Here is a 19586-nt window from a genome sequence, read left to right on the forward strand (position 1 = left end):
AGAACGACAGAAGAAAAATTTGGGTATCTGTCGTTCTGTTGGACTTTCTGGCAAACTCTCTGAAATTTCACAGAATTGATATTTGTACACCCTAATTGTCTAAGTCAAACACCCAAGCAATGTAACCTCTTTTATGAAAAGTTGACCATTTTGAAACCTGGCAAGGTTTCTATCTAAGGTATCCTTTTGCACTGAGAATTACCTTGTTTCAAAACCTTGGGGGGCTTCTGTCCAAGATTTGGAATCCAAGGGGACCTCAGATTGAAAAATGCAAGGTAAATATGTTGGTGGTGATGTGCGAGAGATTGTTCCAATTGATTCTGAAATCTCAACTCTCCATTCAACAACTTTAGCTCTCATGTTTGCAGTTATCACTGGTACAACAGCGTCAACAGGACCCTGGAATGCTCCTATGGAGGTGGGTGACATAAAAGAGCCACTTGGGTGGTGAACCCATGACAAAATCCGCAATGATCACCTTTCAGGTCGTATACATCCGCTCTTTGTTGACCCCCAACTTTTTGTTCAGGTACTTCAAAATGTTAATAAAACAAAACAAAAAGGAATAAATGAAAAGAAAACACTTATGAAATACACTTGGGTCCCAAATATGTGCATAAAACATTGTATTTCATCACATAAAGCGGGTATAATGGTGATCATTCCCTAATTGCAGATCTTTGTACTAGGTCATGAAGCTATATATATAATCATTACATCTTAGTCAGAAATCCCCCCATCATTGGGCTGAGAGTTTGAATGTGCTACTGTCAAGATACACAGATCAAAGCATGTTGTGTATGGCTGTTGGAATCATATAGCAACCATCTCCACAATCACGGAACATTGAACCAGCAAAAGACTCAAATACATATACTACATCAGTAGCGTGCAAGAGAGAATACATCAAATCAGACAATTCCAAGCCTTGAGTTGATGTTATGGCTGGATAAGCCGGGTTGTAAAAAATTTGGATGTGTACAGCTATGTGTGACAAACCCTTCCTTGAATTAGCACTTGTCACAAATGTGTGTACTTCGTTGACAAGCTTATAGATGATCAGTTTTTGTGCCAAGTGCAAAGTCTAGATAATCACAAATGCTATAGTGCTTATCCCTGAAAACAAGGAAATCAAATCAGATCTTCAAAGCCTATCCCCTCCGCCAAAAATCACCTTTTTTAAATTCCAAAAGTGGTTTTGGAATTATGAGATTGAGGAATCTGTGTCTATAGCTTTTTGAAACAATTCCATAGTTTGTTCTTGCTTTTCAAATATCATCTTTGGGGCACAACCTTGTTCTACATTTCCTTATTTTCAGCAATAAGCACTATACAGTACACAGGAACATGACATTTTTTGCACAACACAAACAGCTTTTTTTGTTGTCTTCTTTCATTTTCTCTGGAACTATCAGTGGCAATGTTACCCATACACTTCACAGCTGGTAGGTATCTAGATTTGAGTAGGTAAAAGAGAAGAGGATATATATGAAATGATGAGGTGAGGAGAGATAAATAATTGCTAGACTTAGTTTATTGAAAACTAGGAAACACATACTTTGAATGGACAATCCCAATGTAATTACACCTTTAAACTCTAGAGAATAGATGGAAGATTTGCAAACAAAGAGTTACAAAGATGAAGCTAAGTGGACATAAAAAGATATCAAATGCACAAGGTTAGCAAAGGATGAAACACAAAACACAAAGGTCAAAGGTTGAATGAGAACAAAAAAATTACCCACAGGCAGAATTCACCCACATAAACACAGCTCTTGCAAGTCCCTCCTCTTTTTCATTATGTAGATGAACATTGAATCAAACACTCACAAACTCAATGCAATTCATGCATAAAAAGGGGAAACTAGGTCAAGCTGAATCTATATCCCTAAATACTTGGGTGATGTGTTGTGATATCTTTACCAAATGCTTAGTCAGACTTAATTTTGACAGTGGCAAAAGTAATGAGACCATGTTAGGAAGAATGGGGGAGGTGTAAGCTCCTCTGGTAACTAAATGTGGTGTCACTGAAGGCAAATGGAAAAGTACCAAAGTGAATTGCAAATTTCTCAGAAAATGCAGCGGATCATAGGAACACAGATAACAAGATTGATAGAAGCACCATGTAAATATCCTTGTAGCACGTCGGTGTGCACACACAAAATACTTTCCTTAGATCCTGTAAAGACCCATCAAAAAGGTGCCACAACAAGCACCTCTTCCCCTTATCACCCGGGAGGTTGAAAGTCAGTTGACCCCTGCTGACCACAAAGGATTCAGCAAATCCTTTAAATAAATCACTATTCACAAGACACGGTGAAGATTAAATGAACAGGATCAAAAGTGGAAAGAAGATACACACAGCTCAAAAAGTATATGAAGAGGAACAAATACCATATGCCAAAAGATCTTAAAAAAGAAGATAAAAGAACAAAAAATTGGCAGGTAGAGAGCCTGAGGCCAAAGGAACAGTACTCTCCCAGTCATATGCATGACTGGAGTAGGATACCCCATAGGTTTTTTCTATCATTATAAAAAACAGCTTATGTGTTGTGATGGAATACTGAATAACTTGTGTCCTTGTCCCTGCCCCTACCTTATATGACCCTGTTTCTATGACAGGGCTTCCAACTGTTGGCATTGTATTGATGTCTGCCACTTAAATTACATGGTGACTCCCCATGCGGGAACCAATCACATGGTACCAATACACCTTAGTTTGACCAATCATTGTAGTAGCTGGACTTGTTTTTTGAAATATTCTCCTCCATTTTTCCACATTTGGCGAGCTGGTTCCTGGGTTCAATAGTTCTAAGGCAGAACTTTCCGATGGTGTGTCAAGAGCTTTACGCTGTATGTCTGTTACATGGTCTAAGTGTATTTCTGCCATCTTCCTTTTACTGAAAATGGGAGTTATCTTGTCCAAGACATTTATAAAGTGTTTTATTTCATTCATTTCTTGTTCTGATCTATCATGGTTGGTCCAGGAAGGCCACTTGAACTCTTTAAACATTACATGGCTAATAGCATGACGAACAGCCACAGATTCTTTGTAAATTAATTGCAGGAGTTGTTCAGGCCCTTTTGGCAGGTAATTGGTCAGATGCATTAACATCTCAAGACCCAGTGGATATGGTATCTCCATATTGCTCATGCCTGCTGCAATGTTGCGATAATATCCTTCATCATAAGCGGAAGCCTGGTATGGTTGTGATGGCCTGATCCAGAGAAATCTGGAAAATGCATCAGGACTGGTCAAGAACTGTTGTGTGACTTGCATGAAGTTTTCCCATTTGGCATGTGCAAGGAGGTGAGGATCTGTGGAAAGAATTCTTTTGGTCAGCATACATTGGGTCAAGGCCTGATAAAAAAACTGAACCTACACGCTAGGAAGATATCATAATTGTAAGACATCAGATCCTCTTGACCCAAACAAAATCCTGGATAAATTTTGGACCAGGCCCTTTGAATACCATCAACAATATCCCACCTGTTGGTGGAAGGTTCCTCAGAAGTTAGTTCTTCTTCCACATAGTGGCCCAGGTGATTATGTGCCATTATCAATTTGTAGGGGTCTTCAAGGTCTACCTCTGGAATATCCTTCATTTCTATCAGCAGTCTATTGATGGCATTCTTGACATTGATATGTTGTTCCAATGGATTACTCAATATTTTGTACAAATCTTGGGATTCTGAGTTCAGTTTTATATTGGTTAGAAATGGTCTTAACTTTTCAGAAAGTTGGACGACATCTGATAGGAGCTGGCTTGCTGAGATGCAAGAGAGTGAGCGTAAAAGATCCTCTAGGTAAGGTAATAGATTGCTACGTGAGGAACTGTAGTTCTACTCGAGAGAAAGGATAACTAGAGTACAATACAGTATAAGCATACATGGTAAAGCCTTATAACTAATGGCTCATAACACCACTCCCCCCTTTATGACTCAACCCCCTCTTGCAGGTTAGCATCTTTCCACGGGTTGGCATTAAAAAACCCCATAGGGAAAAAGCTTCACCCTCAATTCTTTCTCCGTGCCTTCTTATATCTATCTTCTGCTTGAGGATATTTTCTGTTGAATTCATTCATAATGTCTTTTGCATTCTTGAGTCCACTTTCCGGTTCCCAAGAGTCGTAATTGGGTCCATAACCTTTCCAATTAATTAGATACTCTACTTTTTTCCCTTTCTTTCTTTTGTCTAATATCTCATTAATTTCAAATTCTTCTTCATTATCAATTATTATTGGCGGTGATGGTCTTTGATTTTGTCCTTCAATCTTGCTCTTCTCAAACTTTCGGAGTAAATTGACGTTAAATACTGGGTGGATCCTATGCATAGACTTGGGTAAATCAAGTTTATAAGCATTATCTGACACATGCGCTGTAATTGTGAATGGACCTAGCCACCTATGCGAAAACTTAACTGTAGGCCTTGTCGTAGCTATGTTCTTGTTGCTAAGCCAAACTTTGTCCCCTTTTTTCCAACTCGGTGATTTTTTCGTTTTGCCTTCATGTTGGGTCTTCATTGTTTCTTGGGTTAAATTCATCGCATCTCTCAATTCTCGTTGCACATCTTTGATTTGATTCATCCTGTCTTCTACCGCTGGTAAACACTGTTCGCTCAATGGCACATCCGTAAAAGCAACGTCGAATCCATAGTTTGCCTTGAAGGGTGACATTCCAATGGCTACATGGTGGTTGTTGTTATACGAGAACTCTGCAAAAGGAAGAAGATCATGCCAATCATTCTGTTTGTAAGATGTATAATGCCTTATGAACTGCTCAACTGCTTTGTTGGTTATTTCCGACTGGCCATCAGTTTGAGGATGGTACGCAGTCGACGATTGGGTTTTTATTCCCAGTCGTTTGTGAAAGTCTTTCGTCGCTCTCGAGATGAACACGTTTCCTCGATCAGATGTGATTGACCTAGGTGTTCCATGCAACCTCCAAACATCTCGAATCATAATGTCAGCTAGTTCCTCCGATGTTAATGTCTTCATACATGGTATAAAGTGTGCCATTTTAGTCAATCGATCAACAACAGTTAATATGCTGTCGAAACCCTTTGATATTGGTAAGTCTGTGATTAAATCGTAACAGACATCAAGCCATGGTCCTTCAGGTACTGGGAGGGGACGTAAGCTGCCGAACGGTTTCTCCGTTCGAGACTTTACGCGTTGGCAAGATTGACAGCCATCGACGTATTGATTTATGAATGCTTTCATCCCCGGCCAATAATACGATCTTTTGATTAGTGCAAGGGTTCTCATCCTTCCCGGATGTCCAGCTAATCGGCTGTCGTGCCTAGATCGAAGAATTTGTAACTTCAATTCTAAGTCGTTGGGTATGACTACCTTGTTCCTGTGATACAGAATATCGTCATTCAACTTATAGTCTTTCAACAGCTTTGAGTTTGGCATTTCTTGACATAGTTTCTTAATTTCATTCATCTTCAGATCTTCGCCGGATTTTTCCTTAATGTTCGACAAAATCTTCAAATCATTCCATATCCGTTGATTATCTTCAGCGCTTTCAAGCTCTTCATCTTCAACTTCGTTAATTTCATCAATGTGGATTTCATCTTCATTCACGAACCACATATCAGCAATGTCTAAATCATCAAGAAAGGCGTCTTTTGGCAGGTTATCCGGCTTCAATATTTGGCCAAATGTTAATTTCGTGCCTTCTGGTGGTATTAAATCGGGTCGTCTGGACAATGCATCCGGCTTGGCTGATTGTCTACCAGGTCGAAACCGTATTTCAAAGTCAAATTCACCCAGAATTTCTGCCCATCTAGCTTGCCGTCGTGTTAGCTCTTTTGTTGTCATTAAAGATTGTAAATTTTTATGATCCGTGTAAACAATAACATTCAGTCTGTTGGGATTTCCTTCCAAGTATTGTCTCCACTCCTTGAAGGAGGCTACAACGGCTAGGAGTTCTTTATCAAAGATCTCATAATTTCTTTCTGCTTGTATCAAAGACCGTGATAAATAGGCTATTGGGTGCAATTCATTGTCGTCTTCCGAAATTTGAGATAGTACCGCTCCTAATGCATAGTCTGAGCAATCACACTCTAACACAAACGGGCGGTATGGATCAGCTATTTTCAGCACTGGTGCCGTCGTAAACGCAGTCTTCAATGTTTCAAACGCCCTTTCCCTGTCTTCATTCCATTCGAAAGCCATATCTTTTTGTGATAGTTCGTGTAATGGTCGTGCAATTTTGGAAAAGTGACTGATGAAGCGGCGATAAAAGTTGGAAAAACCTAAAAATGTCTGTACTTCAGTGAGATTCTTTGGTCGGGGCCAATCCTTTACTGCCTTGACTTTGCTTTCATCCATTCTAATCTGATTCTTTGAAATGATAAGGCCTAGATATGAGATTTCCTTCTGAGAGAATTTACATTTTTCCGGTTTTAACCACACATTCTGTTCTTTTAAGATCTTGAGTACCTCTTTTACAACAGCTTGATGGTCTACGCCAGGTCCCGTGTAAATCAATATATCATCCTGGTAGGCTGCAACGTTCCTTCCAATATGATTCTTGAGAATATCTTGTATAAAATATTGAAAGAAACCGGGAGCTCCAGTTGGTCCAAATGGCATGGTTAAGGGTTCGAACTGTCCTTCTTTGCAGATAAATGCAAGCTTTGCTTCGTCGCCTTCACGTACTCTAAGGTTGTTGTACCCATTGCGCATGTCCAGGCTTGTGAATTCGTCGGCATTTAATAAACTATCAATAAGTTCCATTGTCAGTGGTAATGGATACTTATTCTTGACTGTGACTGCATTCAATTTACGGTAATCGAAACAAGGCCTTAAATTTCCATCCTTTTTCCCCGTAAAGAGCACAGGTGCAGCCCACGGCGAAGTTGTTCGTCTTATTGTGCCATTTGACAAGCCTTTCTCTAGCATTTCTTTGAGGACTTCACTTTCCTTTGGTGACAGCGGAATAACTTTGCCAGCTTGAGGTGTGGCTCCAGGAATGATATCAACTCGAAAATCATAAGGGCGATGAGGCGGTAATACATTGGACTTTGACTTTTCAAACATGTATAAGTACTCGTGATAACATTCCGGTACTAATTCTGCTGCTGTTTTTTCGGGTGCTCCTTGTATCTGTTCAGCTGCGAGCTTTGCTGATAGGTTCCATGATGCTTTGGCGGCGTTTATCATCATTTGAGACGGTGTCATCTTCTCTCGAACTTTTAACATTGTCGACTTGGGTTTTTGTGATCTTGATGATAGGTTGTTAATCACTGAATTTGAGAGAGAAAAACGCTTGCCAATGTTCTTTGATGCATGGTGAAAAGATTGAATGCACTTACTCTGCGGGGGTTTAATAGAGTTTGTGCGAAACTCAACCCCCTTGTCATTTTGCCTAGCGTGCCTTTCAGGCTCCAATCCACTTTGGTCCTTCAAGGCTTGGTTCGACATTGACAATACTATTTTATCAATAGTAGCAGTCTTGGTATCATTTCTACTCGGTGTTTTCATATCTTCATCTTCATTGTGCTTCTCGTTTTCCACAAGAATCGGTTTGTTTTTTAATTCTAGAAGGAGAGAACGCTTGCCAGCTGCTTCGGGAAAAGAATGAGGAGGTAGATTATCGCACTCACATTGCGGGGGTGTTAATGAGTTCTCGAACTCCACCCCCTCGTTAATATTCCTAGCATTCCTCTTGGGTTCCACAAGGGCCTTTGAGGTTGTTGTCGGTATTAACGAAGTTACCTCCGTAACTGCAATGGTTGATTCTTCATTGATTAACTTGCTGTTCTTCCAGTCAATAAGCTTCCAATTCCTTTTGATCCATGGCATTCCTAAGATTACATCATATTTGTCTTTCAGGTCGGTCAGGATAAATGTTGTCGGTGTTGAGTTCAAAGTGTTGATGTGGAAGTCACCCGTATGAGTGACTTGTGTTTCATGTCCACTAAAACCAGTCACCTTTCGCACTTGAGGTAACGGTTCTGTGCTTAGTCGATGTTTCAGAGCGAAGCTTCGACTCATTGCCTCGTGGGTGGCTCCACTGTCCACGAGGGCTTTGGCAATTACGGTTGTGGCAGATGAGGAATCAATAATAGTGATATCATGAAAAATACGCGTATCTTTTATTTCAAGTTCATTGATAATACTATGGTCTAGATTCAACAATTTACCGCTCAGGTGTGGCACAACTAACACTCCTGAGCACCGCCATTTTTTGAATTTTCAGCTATACTCTCTTCCTTTCCTTCTTCTTTAACACCATCAATTTCAGCTAACTTTGACTTATATCTATATCCCCCTCTTCCTCTCCAACTCCCTCTCCAGGTACCCCTTCCTCCTACATTCTTTCTAAGCGGACATCCTCCTACATAATGATCATCTTTCCCACAATTGTAGCATTGACCTGCATTTCCCCTTCTTTGGTACTCGTCATTAGATATGTTGAATCGATAAGCAGAACAATCCATCGCATCCGGATTGAGAGGTGTCGTTGAGGTGGATGGAGTAGCCGCAGTAACTTTCGCTTGGTGAGTCAGGGAGTCATAGTTCCGTTCATTGACTTCGTTGTCGATCTTGATTGCTAGTTTTGCCATGTCCTCCACATCTTCAAACACATCCCGCACCATATGCACTCTAATTTCACCTTTTAGTCCCTGCTTAAATTGAGATATTAAAACTGATTGAGGCCATTTTACAATTAACGAGATTTCCGAAAACTTAATCCAATAGTCAGCCACCGATTTAACCTGACGCAGCGCTCGTATTTCCTTTTCTGCCTTAGCAACCCTTTCAGTATCAAAGAATGTGGCCTTAAAAGATTCGATGAATTTGCTCCACGTCACAAGTCGCATCCTTTCCGAGTCAAGTAATTGGTCTGTCATGCTTTGACCCCATAGACTCGCCTTGCCATCCATATAAGATAAAGCAAACGCAACTTGTGCTTGCTCGTTAATAAAGGAATCCGCATTCATCTGCATATACAAGCTAATTTGATTAACAAAAACTTCCGCCTTTTGACCCTTAGCGCCATCAAATTTGTTTGGCGTGGCTATCTTCGGTGGTCGAATGTGTTGCACTTGCTGTACTGGAGCTGGAGTCGTTATAGAAGGTGGGGCCTGGGTTGCAGTTTGAGTATTGATATTACTCGCATTACTTTGATCTATGCTATTTTTCAATTCTAACCATCTCTTTTCAGCTTCCTCCCTCAGCCGACTCTCTTCCATTACTCTGTTGTTCATCTCCTCCATTTTCTTTACCAAGCTTTCTATAGTAATGTCCGACATTTCAGCGTCTACGAATTCCTCGTCCTGTCCGGTTGGACTATCTGGTGCAGTGAAGTCTGGCGTGGTGGCGGATTAAGGTTTTTAGCGAATTTGCGGGGTGCGTCGATACAATGGATAATCAAGATAAGGTTTGGAAAATCTTCTGTCGGATAAACTTAATCTAATTTGAATCTCTTCTCTGTTTTACTTTCTTCACAGTACTTCTTTTAATTTCAATCTTTAACTTTCTTCGTCTTTTAATGAACTTTTTCTTTGTTTTAAACTTCTAATCACTTTCACTTCTAAAATTTTGATTTCTTCTCTTCGGATTTTTTCTTTCTTGCCGTAAGTGTTTTCTCTTGGATCTCGAATGAAATAAGACGTAGCAATATGATAGGAGCTGGCTTGCTGAGATGCAAGAGAGTGAGCGTAAAAGATCCTCTAGGTAAGGTAATAGATTGCTACGTGAGGAACTGTAGTTCTACTCGAGAGAAAGGATAACTAGAGTACAATACAGTATAAGCATACATGGTAAAGCCTTATAACTAATGGCTCATAACAACATCTCTCTTAGCCTGATAATTGTTCAAACTTTCCCAAAGTTTCAAATTGTTGAGGACAATCCAAAATGCTGATTTGGGTGTGTCATATGACCAGAAATACAGCAAATGTTGGAGTATATCAATAGCATATTGGCCCTCAGTAAGTTCAACATGTGGTTCCTGGAAAATTTCCTGAAATTCAGCAAGAAGACCCTGGACTAGGACAGCCTCTCGAGGTAGTGTGTGACCTGAGAGGTATTCAGCAACCATTCTATCGGTTGGGTGACGGATTCTACCAATTTGATATCCATCCTCCTTCTCATGTTGTCCTATCAATTCAGCCCTCTTCAAACATTCCTCAAGTCCATGATCATGGCCTGAATTTCAGAAAGTCAGCAGCAAATATAGTGAATTAAATATAAGGACTACACACCTCTTGTGGGTATTTCCTTTCTCATCCAATGATCAAATGCTTCAGTGAATTGTGCTCCATAATCTGGAGAAAGGAAAGTTACAATATACAGGTTTCAGCTCAATGATCATTTTAAAATTTTGTGATATAACTCACGCCAAGCAGCTTGTATTTCCAGTTTTACTTGGTTTCTGAGGCCGTCTGGCATTGGTATATTGTCTGTTCTTCCCCATTTTCCTATTTCAAGTGCTACCCAGATTCCAGTAGCCCAAAGCCTTTCCAGGTCTTTCAGATCATGAGGGTTCAACAAAGATTCCTGAGCCAAGTCTTGGCATTCTTTTACTAGGTGTTCATGTTTTTTGAGCCAATCAGTCTGAGGAACATGCTGATTACCAAGTGTGTTGACCAATACCAATACCTTCTCTGCTAATTTTTGAATTCCAAAATGTACTGGTTGAGAAGGTTGAGATTGAAGATCTTGAATTGTCTTGGTAGTCTTAAAGAAAGAATTGTATACAACAGGTAGAAGTTCATTGAGGGGATCTATTGAAGCTTGTCTGGTTCTACCCAGTGCCCCCCTTAGGAAATTTCTCCTAGAGGTGGTTGGTGGGGTTTTGGGAAGTTCATGGGAGTAGCTGAGCTTATTGACCATTACATCTTCTGGTTGATATGTGTGGAATGTAAGTGGGAATCCTATTTCATCATAGAAGTGCCCCTGTCCCAATGAGCATGAAGGCATGGTGATCAAAGCCAGTTGGATGAAAAATAGTGGTGATAAAATGTGGAGATTGGTATGCATTGTGGAATATAACTTCAGAAAAGTAGCTGGGGCACAATATCAAGTGTGGTGAATGAGAACGCCATATAATCATGGATGTGGGTGAAGGGGGATCACTCTGATATCTGGATCTGAAACCATCTGCTGTGCCAAATTCACAGCACAGTCAGTTTTACCTTGATACATGTCATGAGTCATAATTTGAAGCAAGTGGGGTGGCTCAGACCTTGTCTCACCACCACTACAGTACACTTTGTGGAGCTACTTGCATCTAAAGAGTGAGTCAGATTTACTGAAAACACTGGCCGCCCTCATACTACAGTAAAATATGTTGTGTTTGTTGTGACCGTGAGGAACATATGTCCAGAAAGGAATGACGTCATCATCTTGCAAGTCTTATCCAGGTGCAGTTTACACAGTCACCACTTTGGAAGCTTTGCTTGTAAGGTTGTACCTAATTGTACCTTTGGATCAATTACCCATGGTTCATTTGGATGTGTCACACTTCCAAAGTCCCAAAATGTATCATCACTTGGCATGCTTTTCACCTTGTCAGATAAAGGGCAATCTACTTGATTGTTACGTTGTGTATTTGCATTGAAATTTAATGCTTGACGCGCAAGAGCTTGGTATTTCTTCTCCAGTTGGCTTCCTTTGTTTCCAGGAGGCGCTTATGCCTCTGAAGATGGTGGGTTCCTGCCAAAAAGCAAGATAAGTTTCTAGGTTTTGATCACAAGCAACAAACTACTCACCCAGACGTAGGTTTGATTGCTTTTGTTCTTCTATAACACCCTTGGCATCATGTAATTTCAATTTAGCTGCTTGCAATGAAATCAAAAATTCCCCTGAAGAGCTGAAGTCAACCTGAGATTAGTAAGAGTAGGAGATTAGAAAGAATGGTGAGTGTTCTTAGTCTGGTAGTTACTCACACAATGCTGCAGGTAGGCCACGGAACTCCTCTCAAGACTCCACCAATCTCATCAGCAACTGAATCTATCTCATCCTTGAGTATAGCTAATGTATCAACTGTCTGAGTGAGTATTGTACACTGCATGCTATGCAGGTAAATCAAATACCCAAGTAACATAACATCTTCACAACAAGTTGAACATTCTAAAAGCCTGGCTGATTTCTGACTCCAGAAGCAAACAATATATATTTAGACTTGTGAGAAATTGATTCAATTGATTCTGTAACTTTGATTGTCCATTCACTGCCTTCAGTTTTTGTCAGCCGGAGTCATAACCAAATGGTGAATGTGAAGAATCCAAAGCTAGAACACACCCACAAAATGTACATTCAAAGCTAAAGGATAAATTGATTTTTTGGTTCTTGGTGAAAGCAATTATGATAGTCGTAGTAATTGCAAATCTTTGTTTATATACATAGGAATATTGAGACATCAGCTTGACATACTTTGCCCTTTTTATTCATGGGTTGGGAAAAATGGATAAGTCATGAACTTGCAAAGGGCCTTCATGAACATTGCTCCTAAATGAAATCAAACAGTTTTGGGCAAAATACCAAGGTGTAATGCCTAGGGTAACAATATTCTTCATAATATATATAAGAGATTGCTAGATGCCACCCACAGGCTACATCCAGAAACTGTTTGAGAGTGCCTACATGGGTGTAGCCTGTGGGTGGTATCTAGATAACTGGTTGAAGTAGATCAATCTTTATGGAAAAGACTTGCGGATAACCATAGCGGGAAAAGTGGAGATCAAATATGGCACAGATCTTAGTCAAATCCATGACACACTTCTTTGTCAAATGGAAATCCAAAAAAAACTTACTTTGATGAATTTTGTGACCAGCAAGAAGGTTATCAAGGTTGACGAGATACTGTCAAATAATGGAGTGATTGGCAATGGATGCTTGGAAGTTTTCTCATTGCTGGTTGCCCAAACCAGAGGCAAACACAGTGAACACATCAGCTTTAACCTAACAGATTTAGGTTTTGGCTCACTTTTTGACAGAGGGAAATCAGGGGAAATCTGTTTTTGCAAACCACAGACTTGCAGGGAAGTGTTCAGTCGGGTTTGCGACCAACAGTGGCTTGCTAAGCTAAGCTAAGGATTTTCGCCACCTTGGCTTAGCTTAGCTAGAAGCCGCTAACAAAAAATTTGCAAACACTAATCTTAGCGGATTTCTGCTGAAACTAAGCCATTAGCTTAGCGGGCGTAAAATGACACCCGCTAAGCCAATTAATTGGCCGCTAAACCGCTAATAGTGGCTTAGCAGCCCTTTTTTGCACTTGAAACGTGTTTTTTTGATAGCTAAGCTTCCGGCTTAGCTTAGCGCAGACCCGCTAAAGGAAAAATCAAAATTTGATTAGCTTAGCTTGAGTGCGCTAAGGATTTAGCATTATCTTAGCAATAAAAAATCACTAAGCTAATGCACCACTAAGCGCTAACTTAGCTTAGCTGTGCCACCGTTGTTGCGACTGTTGGCGGTCTGCTTGCCCTTTCTCCGGCGATCCGGGGGCCATCATGATCGGCGGCTCGATTAACGACTGAATGCAGGCCGCCTGTGGATAGCCCGCAGTCGGTCTTCAGGCCAATTTGCAACCTGGCCATCTGGCGTCTGCGCGCTCAAAGCGGCCTATCTACAGGCGGCCTGTAGAAAGGGCACAGCCGGTCTTCAGGCCAATATTTGATCTGACCAAAATCACATCTGCACGCCGGAAGTATGGCCGACTGCAGGCCTCCTGTGGATAACCCGCAGTTGGTCTACCGGCCATTTTTTGCTCAGACCAATCTCAGACCATGTCAGGCCAATTTCTGACAAAAAGTCCTCCCATGGTGTAGACCTTGCAGATTTGGGGGGTCCGGATGGAAATCTGGAGGCCCCCGACTTCTCACCCCCGATTGTGCAAGCTCCGCTGGAGTGTTTTTTTGCGTTTTGACCCCCTACATTGCTGGGGGCCCGCAAAGACTGATGCAGGAGTGAGTATGAGTTTACTCAGTAGAGTGAGTATTATTGAGCATACTGAGTATTTTTGCCTATTTTTGGCCCTGTAAACCCATACAAAGTGAGTATCAGTTGAGTATATACTCATACTTGGTACTCATTCCTGCATCCCTGCGCAAAGTAGGTGGACCATTGTGGATGCTCTTAGAGCATCCACTATCATGACGGTGTTTTATCGTAAGTTTTGTGTTCCTGAGCGCGAAATGTAATCATGTGTGTAACAACTAAAATGGTAAACGCATGAAATCTACTATGAGCTGATTTACCATCTGGTTTACCAATGATAAGTCAAGGTAATTTGATTAACTCCACAGTGGCAAAATCACCAATCAAAATATCATATCTTAACCAACTCATCTACTCATTCCTCACCAATGACTGCTCTCACAGGGGGAAAAATAGAAGCTCACATAGATGTGAGCAGAGAAAGTTTGGAGGTTTCTCCAAGATTGTTTCCAGCTTGTTTCCAAATTTCTTCTGATTTTCCTCCAGTTTTCTTTCAGCTCATCATCTGCTCAAATGGTCCGCATGTCCTGAGCAGATGAGTTAGGCCTTCCTCAGGCTTTATCCCTCAACCAAGAAGCCTGAGGGAGGGCTAGCTCATCTTCTCAGGTCATCTCGGGCCCTCCAATGCTCAGCCTGCACAGTCAAGTGACCAAATGTGATTGAGCGGTGAGAGATCATCTTCTCAGGTCATCTCGGGCCCTCCAATGCTCAGCCTGCACAGTCAAGTGACCAAATGTGATTGAGCGGTAGGTGAGCAGCTGAGTTGAACTGTGCAGCCCCTCAGCCAATACTCAGTGACATCCTTTGGATACTTCCAATCCCAGGAACGCCATTGAGGAATAGCTGAGCAGCCCCTCAGCCAATACTCAGTGACATCCTTTGGATACTTCCAATCCCAGGAACGCCATTGAGGAATAGCTGAGCAGCCCCTCAGCCAATACTCAGTGAGATCCTTTGGATCCTCCTGATCCCAGGAATACCACTGAAGACTAGCTGAGCAGCTGTGCTGAGCTGAGCATCCCCTCAGCCAATACTGAGTGAGATTCTTTGGATACTTCCAATCCCAGGTATGCCACTGAGGACTAGCTGCGCAGCCCCTTGGCTAGTACTCAGTGACATCCTTTGGATCCTTCTGAAGGTGATTCTGAGTATACAGTGATGTGTCAGCTGGGTCCTGAGCACTCATCCAATGGATGATCCATGCTCAAGAGAGGCTCATCCAAGATGAAGATGAGCATGCTTTAGCAAACTCAAGCAATACCTAAGTATTACAGGCTGAGCACTTTGGAACCACCAAAATGGTGAATTGAAAGAATCTGAAGGAAATTGAAACATTTTTGGAGTTATCAGGAAGGTACCCTCTGCTCACATCTATGTGAGCTTTTATTTTTCCCCCTGTGTCTTGTGACCAGGCAGATTGATGCCTGTCAACTGCAGGGTTCATATTTGAGTATGGGCAACAAGACAGCCTTGCTTAATTTGAGTAAAATCAATTGTGCAAGCTCGCTTTTTTTGAGAAAACAAGCTCAACATGATTTGGAGGGTTCAGAGGGTAGATCAACTGTTCATATGTTAGTATCTTGAGATCAGAGGGTAGTGGTCAAGTGGAAGTACTGGATGTAGAGCTGGATGGATGGCTGTTGACTGTTTTGATGTGCCAAAAGTTTACAATAAATCAAGTCGTAGGCTTTTGTAGATTTGAACAAGCGGCCTGCAAGACTTGACACGGTCGTACGGACCACATGTCTAAAACAGGTCCATAGTGGACCTGTCTGGATTTTAGCGTTATTGTAACACTAAATCACATTGTTAACGCACCCATAGTGGATGCTCTTAGCCCTTTGGCACGAGGAACTTTGTTAAGTTTGATATGGTTCACCGTATCTGTGTGGCGGTCTCTCGAGGACAAGCGCACACAGACTGCCTTTGAGGCACAAAGGCAACTTGTGTGTGCTTGCCAACAAGCAAACACCACACAAATACGGTGGTTGCTAGTGCCAAGAAGCGTCAAATCTTGGACCAGATATTTCTCAAAAACTACACTTCAAGACAAGATTTAGTTATGTTGTAGAAACCAACTACAGCCGTTGTGAGAACTAATGGTAACTTTTTTTTATTTTGTGTTGTGTTGAGAATTAATTCAAAACTAGCAAAAACTAGAAAAAACTCCTTTTTGACCATGAGTACTGTGAGATAGAAGCATATTGCAGGAGCCAAAACAAGCTTTAGGCCTATGAGATAAAAAAAAACTGAGTTTTGGACCAAAGATTAAACTCTAGTTAAAACTTGGTGACACCCATCACCTCAAAAATTACCAATAGTTCTCACAATGGCTGTAAAACAAGAAGTTCAAATATTGAATTTCCAATGGCATATCTAGATTGCCATCAATGCCAGGAGTCCAACAGTATCTTTGGCTCACAAATTCAGTGAGTTTTCTTGCTTGGCCTCAAGTTGGAAGAGTAATACCCGCTGGTCCAAACGCTTCTCGGCACTACCAACCATACACACTGCCATGTTGAAGTACATACGTGACAAGTCCCGAAATGGGATATGTCAATATTCATCTTCATTGAAACAATTGCCTCAAACCCAGAGATCACACACTTTCTTGTGATGATCTTGGTACAATATATGTAGTGGATTAATGTTGCCCTCTCTTTGATTTTTGTACCAAGTTGTCGGCATTTTTTATCGCACAAAAATCCACACATGAAGTTACGTAAGAGCACCCACTATGGTTCATTAACTCAGTGATTTAGTGTTACCCTAACGCTAAAATACCAACAGGTCCACTATGGACCTGTTTTAGACATGCGGTCCGTGCGGCTGCGTCAAGTCTTGCACTTTGTGTGCTCAGATTTACGCAAGCCTACGACTTGATTTATTGTAGGAACTAGGGAAAGCAGACAATAAATCATCCCATAGTGGATTTCATGTGGTTACCAACTTTGGTAAAACACACATGATCAAAATGCAAACTTTACGATAAAACACTCCCACCGTAGTGGGTGCTCTAACTCCATTTATGATCTGGCCAGTTTTGCCTACATTCACCGTGCTACATGTATTGGGAATGGATGAGGAGATTATTCATCACGGACTCATGAATCAAATCACATCTTCTGAAGATGATGGAATGGCAATATATTTTTACGAAATAAATACTAAACCTTCACCAAGAACAGCGATTGGGTTTAGAACAGACTTAAAAATCATCTTTGCAAGATCATTCACAAGCCATGTAAAAAACTAGAAATAAGGGGTTTCAAGTTTGATTTTTTACGTGATTTTACGTTTTAAAAACTTGGACAAAGTTGTAAATTTTATGTAAAATATTTTTAAAACGGTCGACCTTTTTACGTCTCCCGTTTTATATTAGGGCGGTTCAAGTCAATAGTTGCGATCCACCTGTTTGCAGAGTCGCGATCAGTCTTTTTAGGGTTGTCCGATCCTTAAAATTCCTGATCGCGACTCTGCGAACGCACTTATAATTAGGTTTTATGGCTTTACCTTTTCAGGTACACCGTCTGCGAATGCGCCTTTTTTTCCTTGCTTTTTTAATTGTCTCTTGTTTTTGTCAGGATTTTTTTTTTTCATCAATTTGTTTTAATGAAAATACGCGTTTGACGCACCACGAGTGGAACACCGAAAAAAAAACCAAAGAAAAAAAAGGTTTTTTTTGGTCCTTCGCACCGGATTTTTTTACGATGCCACGCCAGAGAATTATAAATTTTAAGACAACTAAGCAGATCGCAAAATGGTGAACCACCTCTAAAGGTGGTTCACCAACTTTAAATTTTACTTAAAATTTAAAGCCCCCGAACTAAATGTAAAACTTAAAAAAGGGCTGTAAAAGGGCTACTTGAACCGCCCTATTTAGCGTAAACATACACTTATAAAAATTATTTGGTCAACTTTTTCCTCTCTTCTTTACCTGCCTTTACATGAGGAGAAAGGGTTTCTTGGATTTCCAAGAGAACCTCAGCACCGAGCACTTTATTCCAAGGTTGAGTTATTCAAAGCTTGGGTATCGAAACGGTCAAGTTTCTTTTACGACCTCAATTATCCAGCGTGCTGGATTTTTACAAACGGTCAAGTTTAAAATCTTATGGCGTTGTATAAAACTTGACCGAATTTTTAAAAAAACGTATAAAAAATTCGAACTTGAAACCCCTTATTAACCAAGAATCACATGGGGGTGTTTAGGAACCTTGGTTATCATGATGACGTGAAGCTTCATGTCAAAAATTTGCCAACTACATTGTATTAGGACAACCAATCGAACATAAACTCATGTCTGATATCCGTTCTGAGATCTATGATCTATGGCAAGAGACTTTGAAACAAGGAAAGAGTCTATTGCATGAAGAGTTATCACGTGATGACAGATTTTGGATCTTGAGGTCATTGATAGGTTTATTGAAGCTGATACAGTCATCTTACAATTAAAGGCTGCCCAGGGTAAGAACCGTTGATGTTATACCAAACTGTGCATGTGTTTGGTTGATTGATACACCCAATCGATTTGTCTAGAATACGAGAACGCCATTACATATAAGGCATCTCAACCCTCTCACACTCATCCTTGATCTCTTCTTTCAAACCCGATTGACTTGATCCAAGAGAACGTAAACCAAACCCAAGAAGGAGAAAGAAGAAGAATTTCTGTTTTCAAGATATAGTATTCATATAGTGTAGTTTATTTTTCACGGATCCATGACAAAGAAAGAAAGAAAGACAACAAGAACGATAGAAACGAAAAAGATTCTATTTGATGCTCAAGAGTTTAACTTCGAAAGTTAAAGTAGCATTAGCTGGGATTTCAGGTGGTGATCCTCGTTTACCATAAGCTACAAAATTCATCAGAAAACAAAACCAGACTCAATCAATGATTCGTTCGAATAAGAAATCCAAGACAAACAAACAAACAAAGAAAAAAATAAACTTACCAAGACCAGAAGGAATAATCAATTTCCTTTCACCTCCAATCTTCATACCCTTAATACCTTCATCCCAACCTTTGATAACTTCACCTTTTCCAAGTTTGAATCTAAAAGCTTCACCTCTAGTATTCGAATCAAAGACTTTACCATTATCTAATTTACCAATATATCTCATGGAAACCGTTTGACCGGCTTTAGCTTCAGCTCCTTCACCCACTTTAGCATCAATGATTTTCAAACCAGATGAAGTCGTGATCGTTTTAGTCGATTCAGGTTTACTAGGTTTTTTGGCAGATCCAGCTTCAGATGATTTCTTAGCCGATTCGTTGGCTGGTTTCTTTTCATTCTTTTCTTTTTGTGGGGTATTCTCAGTTTTGGTGGGTACACTGGTTCCGTCTGCTGCTTTTAATTTTTTGGCTAATTTCTTTTTTTGGTTTTTGGATAAGTTGGATGTATCGATTTCAGATCCACCCATTGAAATATCTCCCATTGAAACATCTACATTTTCGGTATCTTCAATGGCCCGTTTCTTAGATGCTGGTTTCTCTGATTTCTTAGTCACTGCTGGTTCGTCTTCTATTTCTTCAATTCGACCAGCTGATGACTCTTCATCGGAGTCCTCGAGGTGATCAAGATCGAAGTCATCTGTCCAAAAAAATAAAGGAGATAAATTTCAAGTCTG

General features: G+C 40.6%; 4 protein-coding genes across 4 annotated transcripts; all 4 read right to left on the reverse strand.

Annotated features, from left to right (window-relative positions):
* Positions 1–2659: 2659 nt before the first annotated feature.
* Positions 2660–3606, reverse strand: MELLADRAFT_60279 (uncharacterized protein; the record flags this gene model as incomplete). Its single annotated transcript, XM_007406142.1, has 2 exons — positions 2660–3318; positions 3384–3606. The coding sequence occupies 2 exons, from the start codon at positions 3604–3606 to the stop codon at positions 2660–2662; spliced, it is 882 nt and encodes a 293-aa protein (XP_007406204.1).
* A 6245-nt stretch (positions 3607–9851) lies between these two features.
* On the reverse strand, positions 9852–10940 carry MELLADRAFT_60280 (uncharacterized protein; the record flags this gene model as incomplete). The annotated part of the gene is made up of 4 exons (XM_007406141.1): positions 9852–9878; positions 9961–10166; positions 10223–10285; positions 10358–10940. The coding sequence occupies 4 exons, from the start codon at positions 10938–10940 to the stop codon at positions 9852–9854; spliced, it is 879 nt and encodes a 292-aa protein (XP_007406203.1).
* A 458-nt stretch (positions 10941–11398) lies between these two features.
* MELLADRAFT_103165 (uncharacterized protein) lies at positions 11399–12066 on the reverse strand (the record flags this gene model as incomplete). The annotated part of the gene is made up of 3 exons (XM_007406140.1): positions 11399–11631; positions 11732–11832; positions 11909–12066. 3 exons carry the CDS (start codon positions 12064–12066, stop codon positions 11399–11401), a joined length of 492 nt encoding a protein of 163 aa, XP_007406202.1.
* Positions 12067–18642: 6576 nt separating this feature from the next.
* MELLADRAFT_47062 (uncharacterized protein) lies at positions 18643–19438 on the reverse strand (the record flags this gene model as incomplete). Its single annotated transcript, XM_007406139.1, has 2 exons — positions 18643–18811; positions 18911–19438. The coding sequence occupies 2 exons, from the start codon at positions 19392–19394 to the stop codon at positions 18729–18731; spliced, it is 567 nt and encodes a 188-aa protein (XP_007406201.1).
* Positions 19439–19586: the final 148 nt, after the last annotated feature.

The sequence above is a fragment of the Melampsora larici-populina genome, assembly GCF_000204055.1.
Source record: "Melampsora larici-populina 98AG31 unplaced genomic scaffold MELLAscaffold_5, whole genome shotgun sequence".
In the NCBI taxonomy this organism is placed as follows: domain Eukaryota; kingdom Fungi; phylum Basidiomycota; class Pucciniomycetes; order Pucciniales; family Melampsoraceae; genus Melampsora; species Melampsora laricis-populina.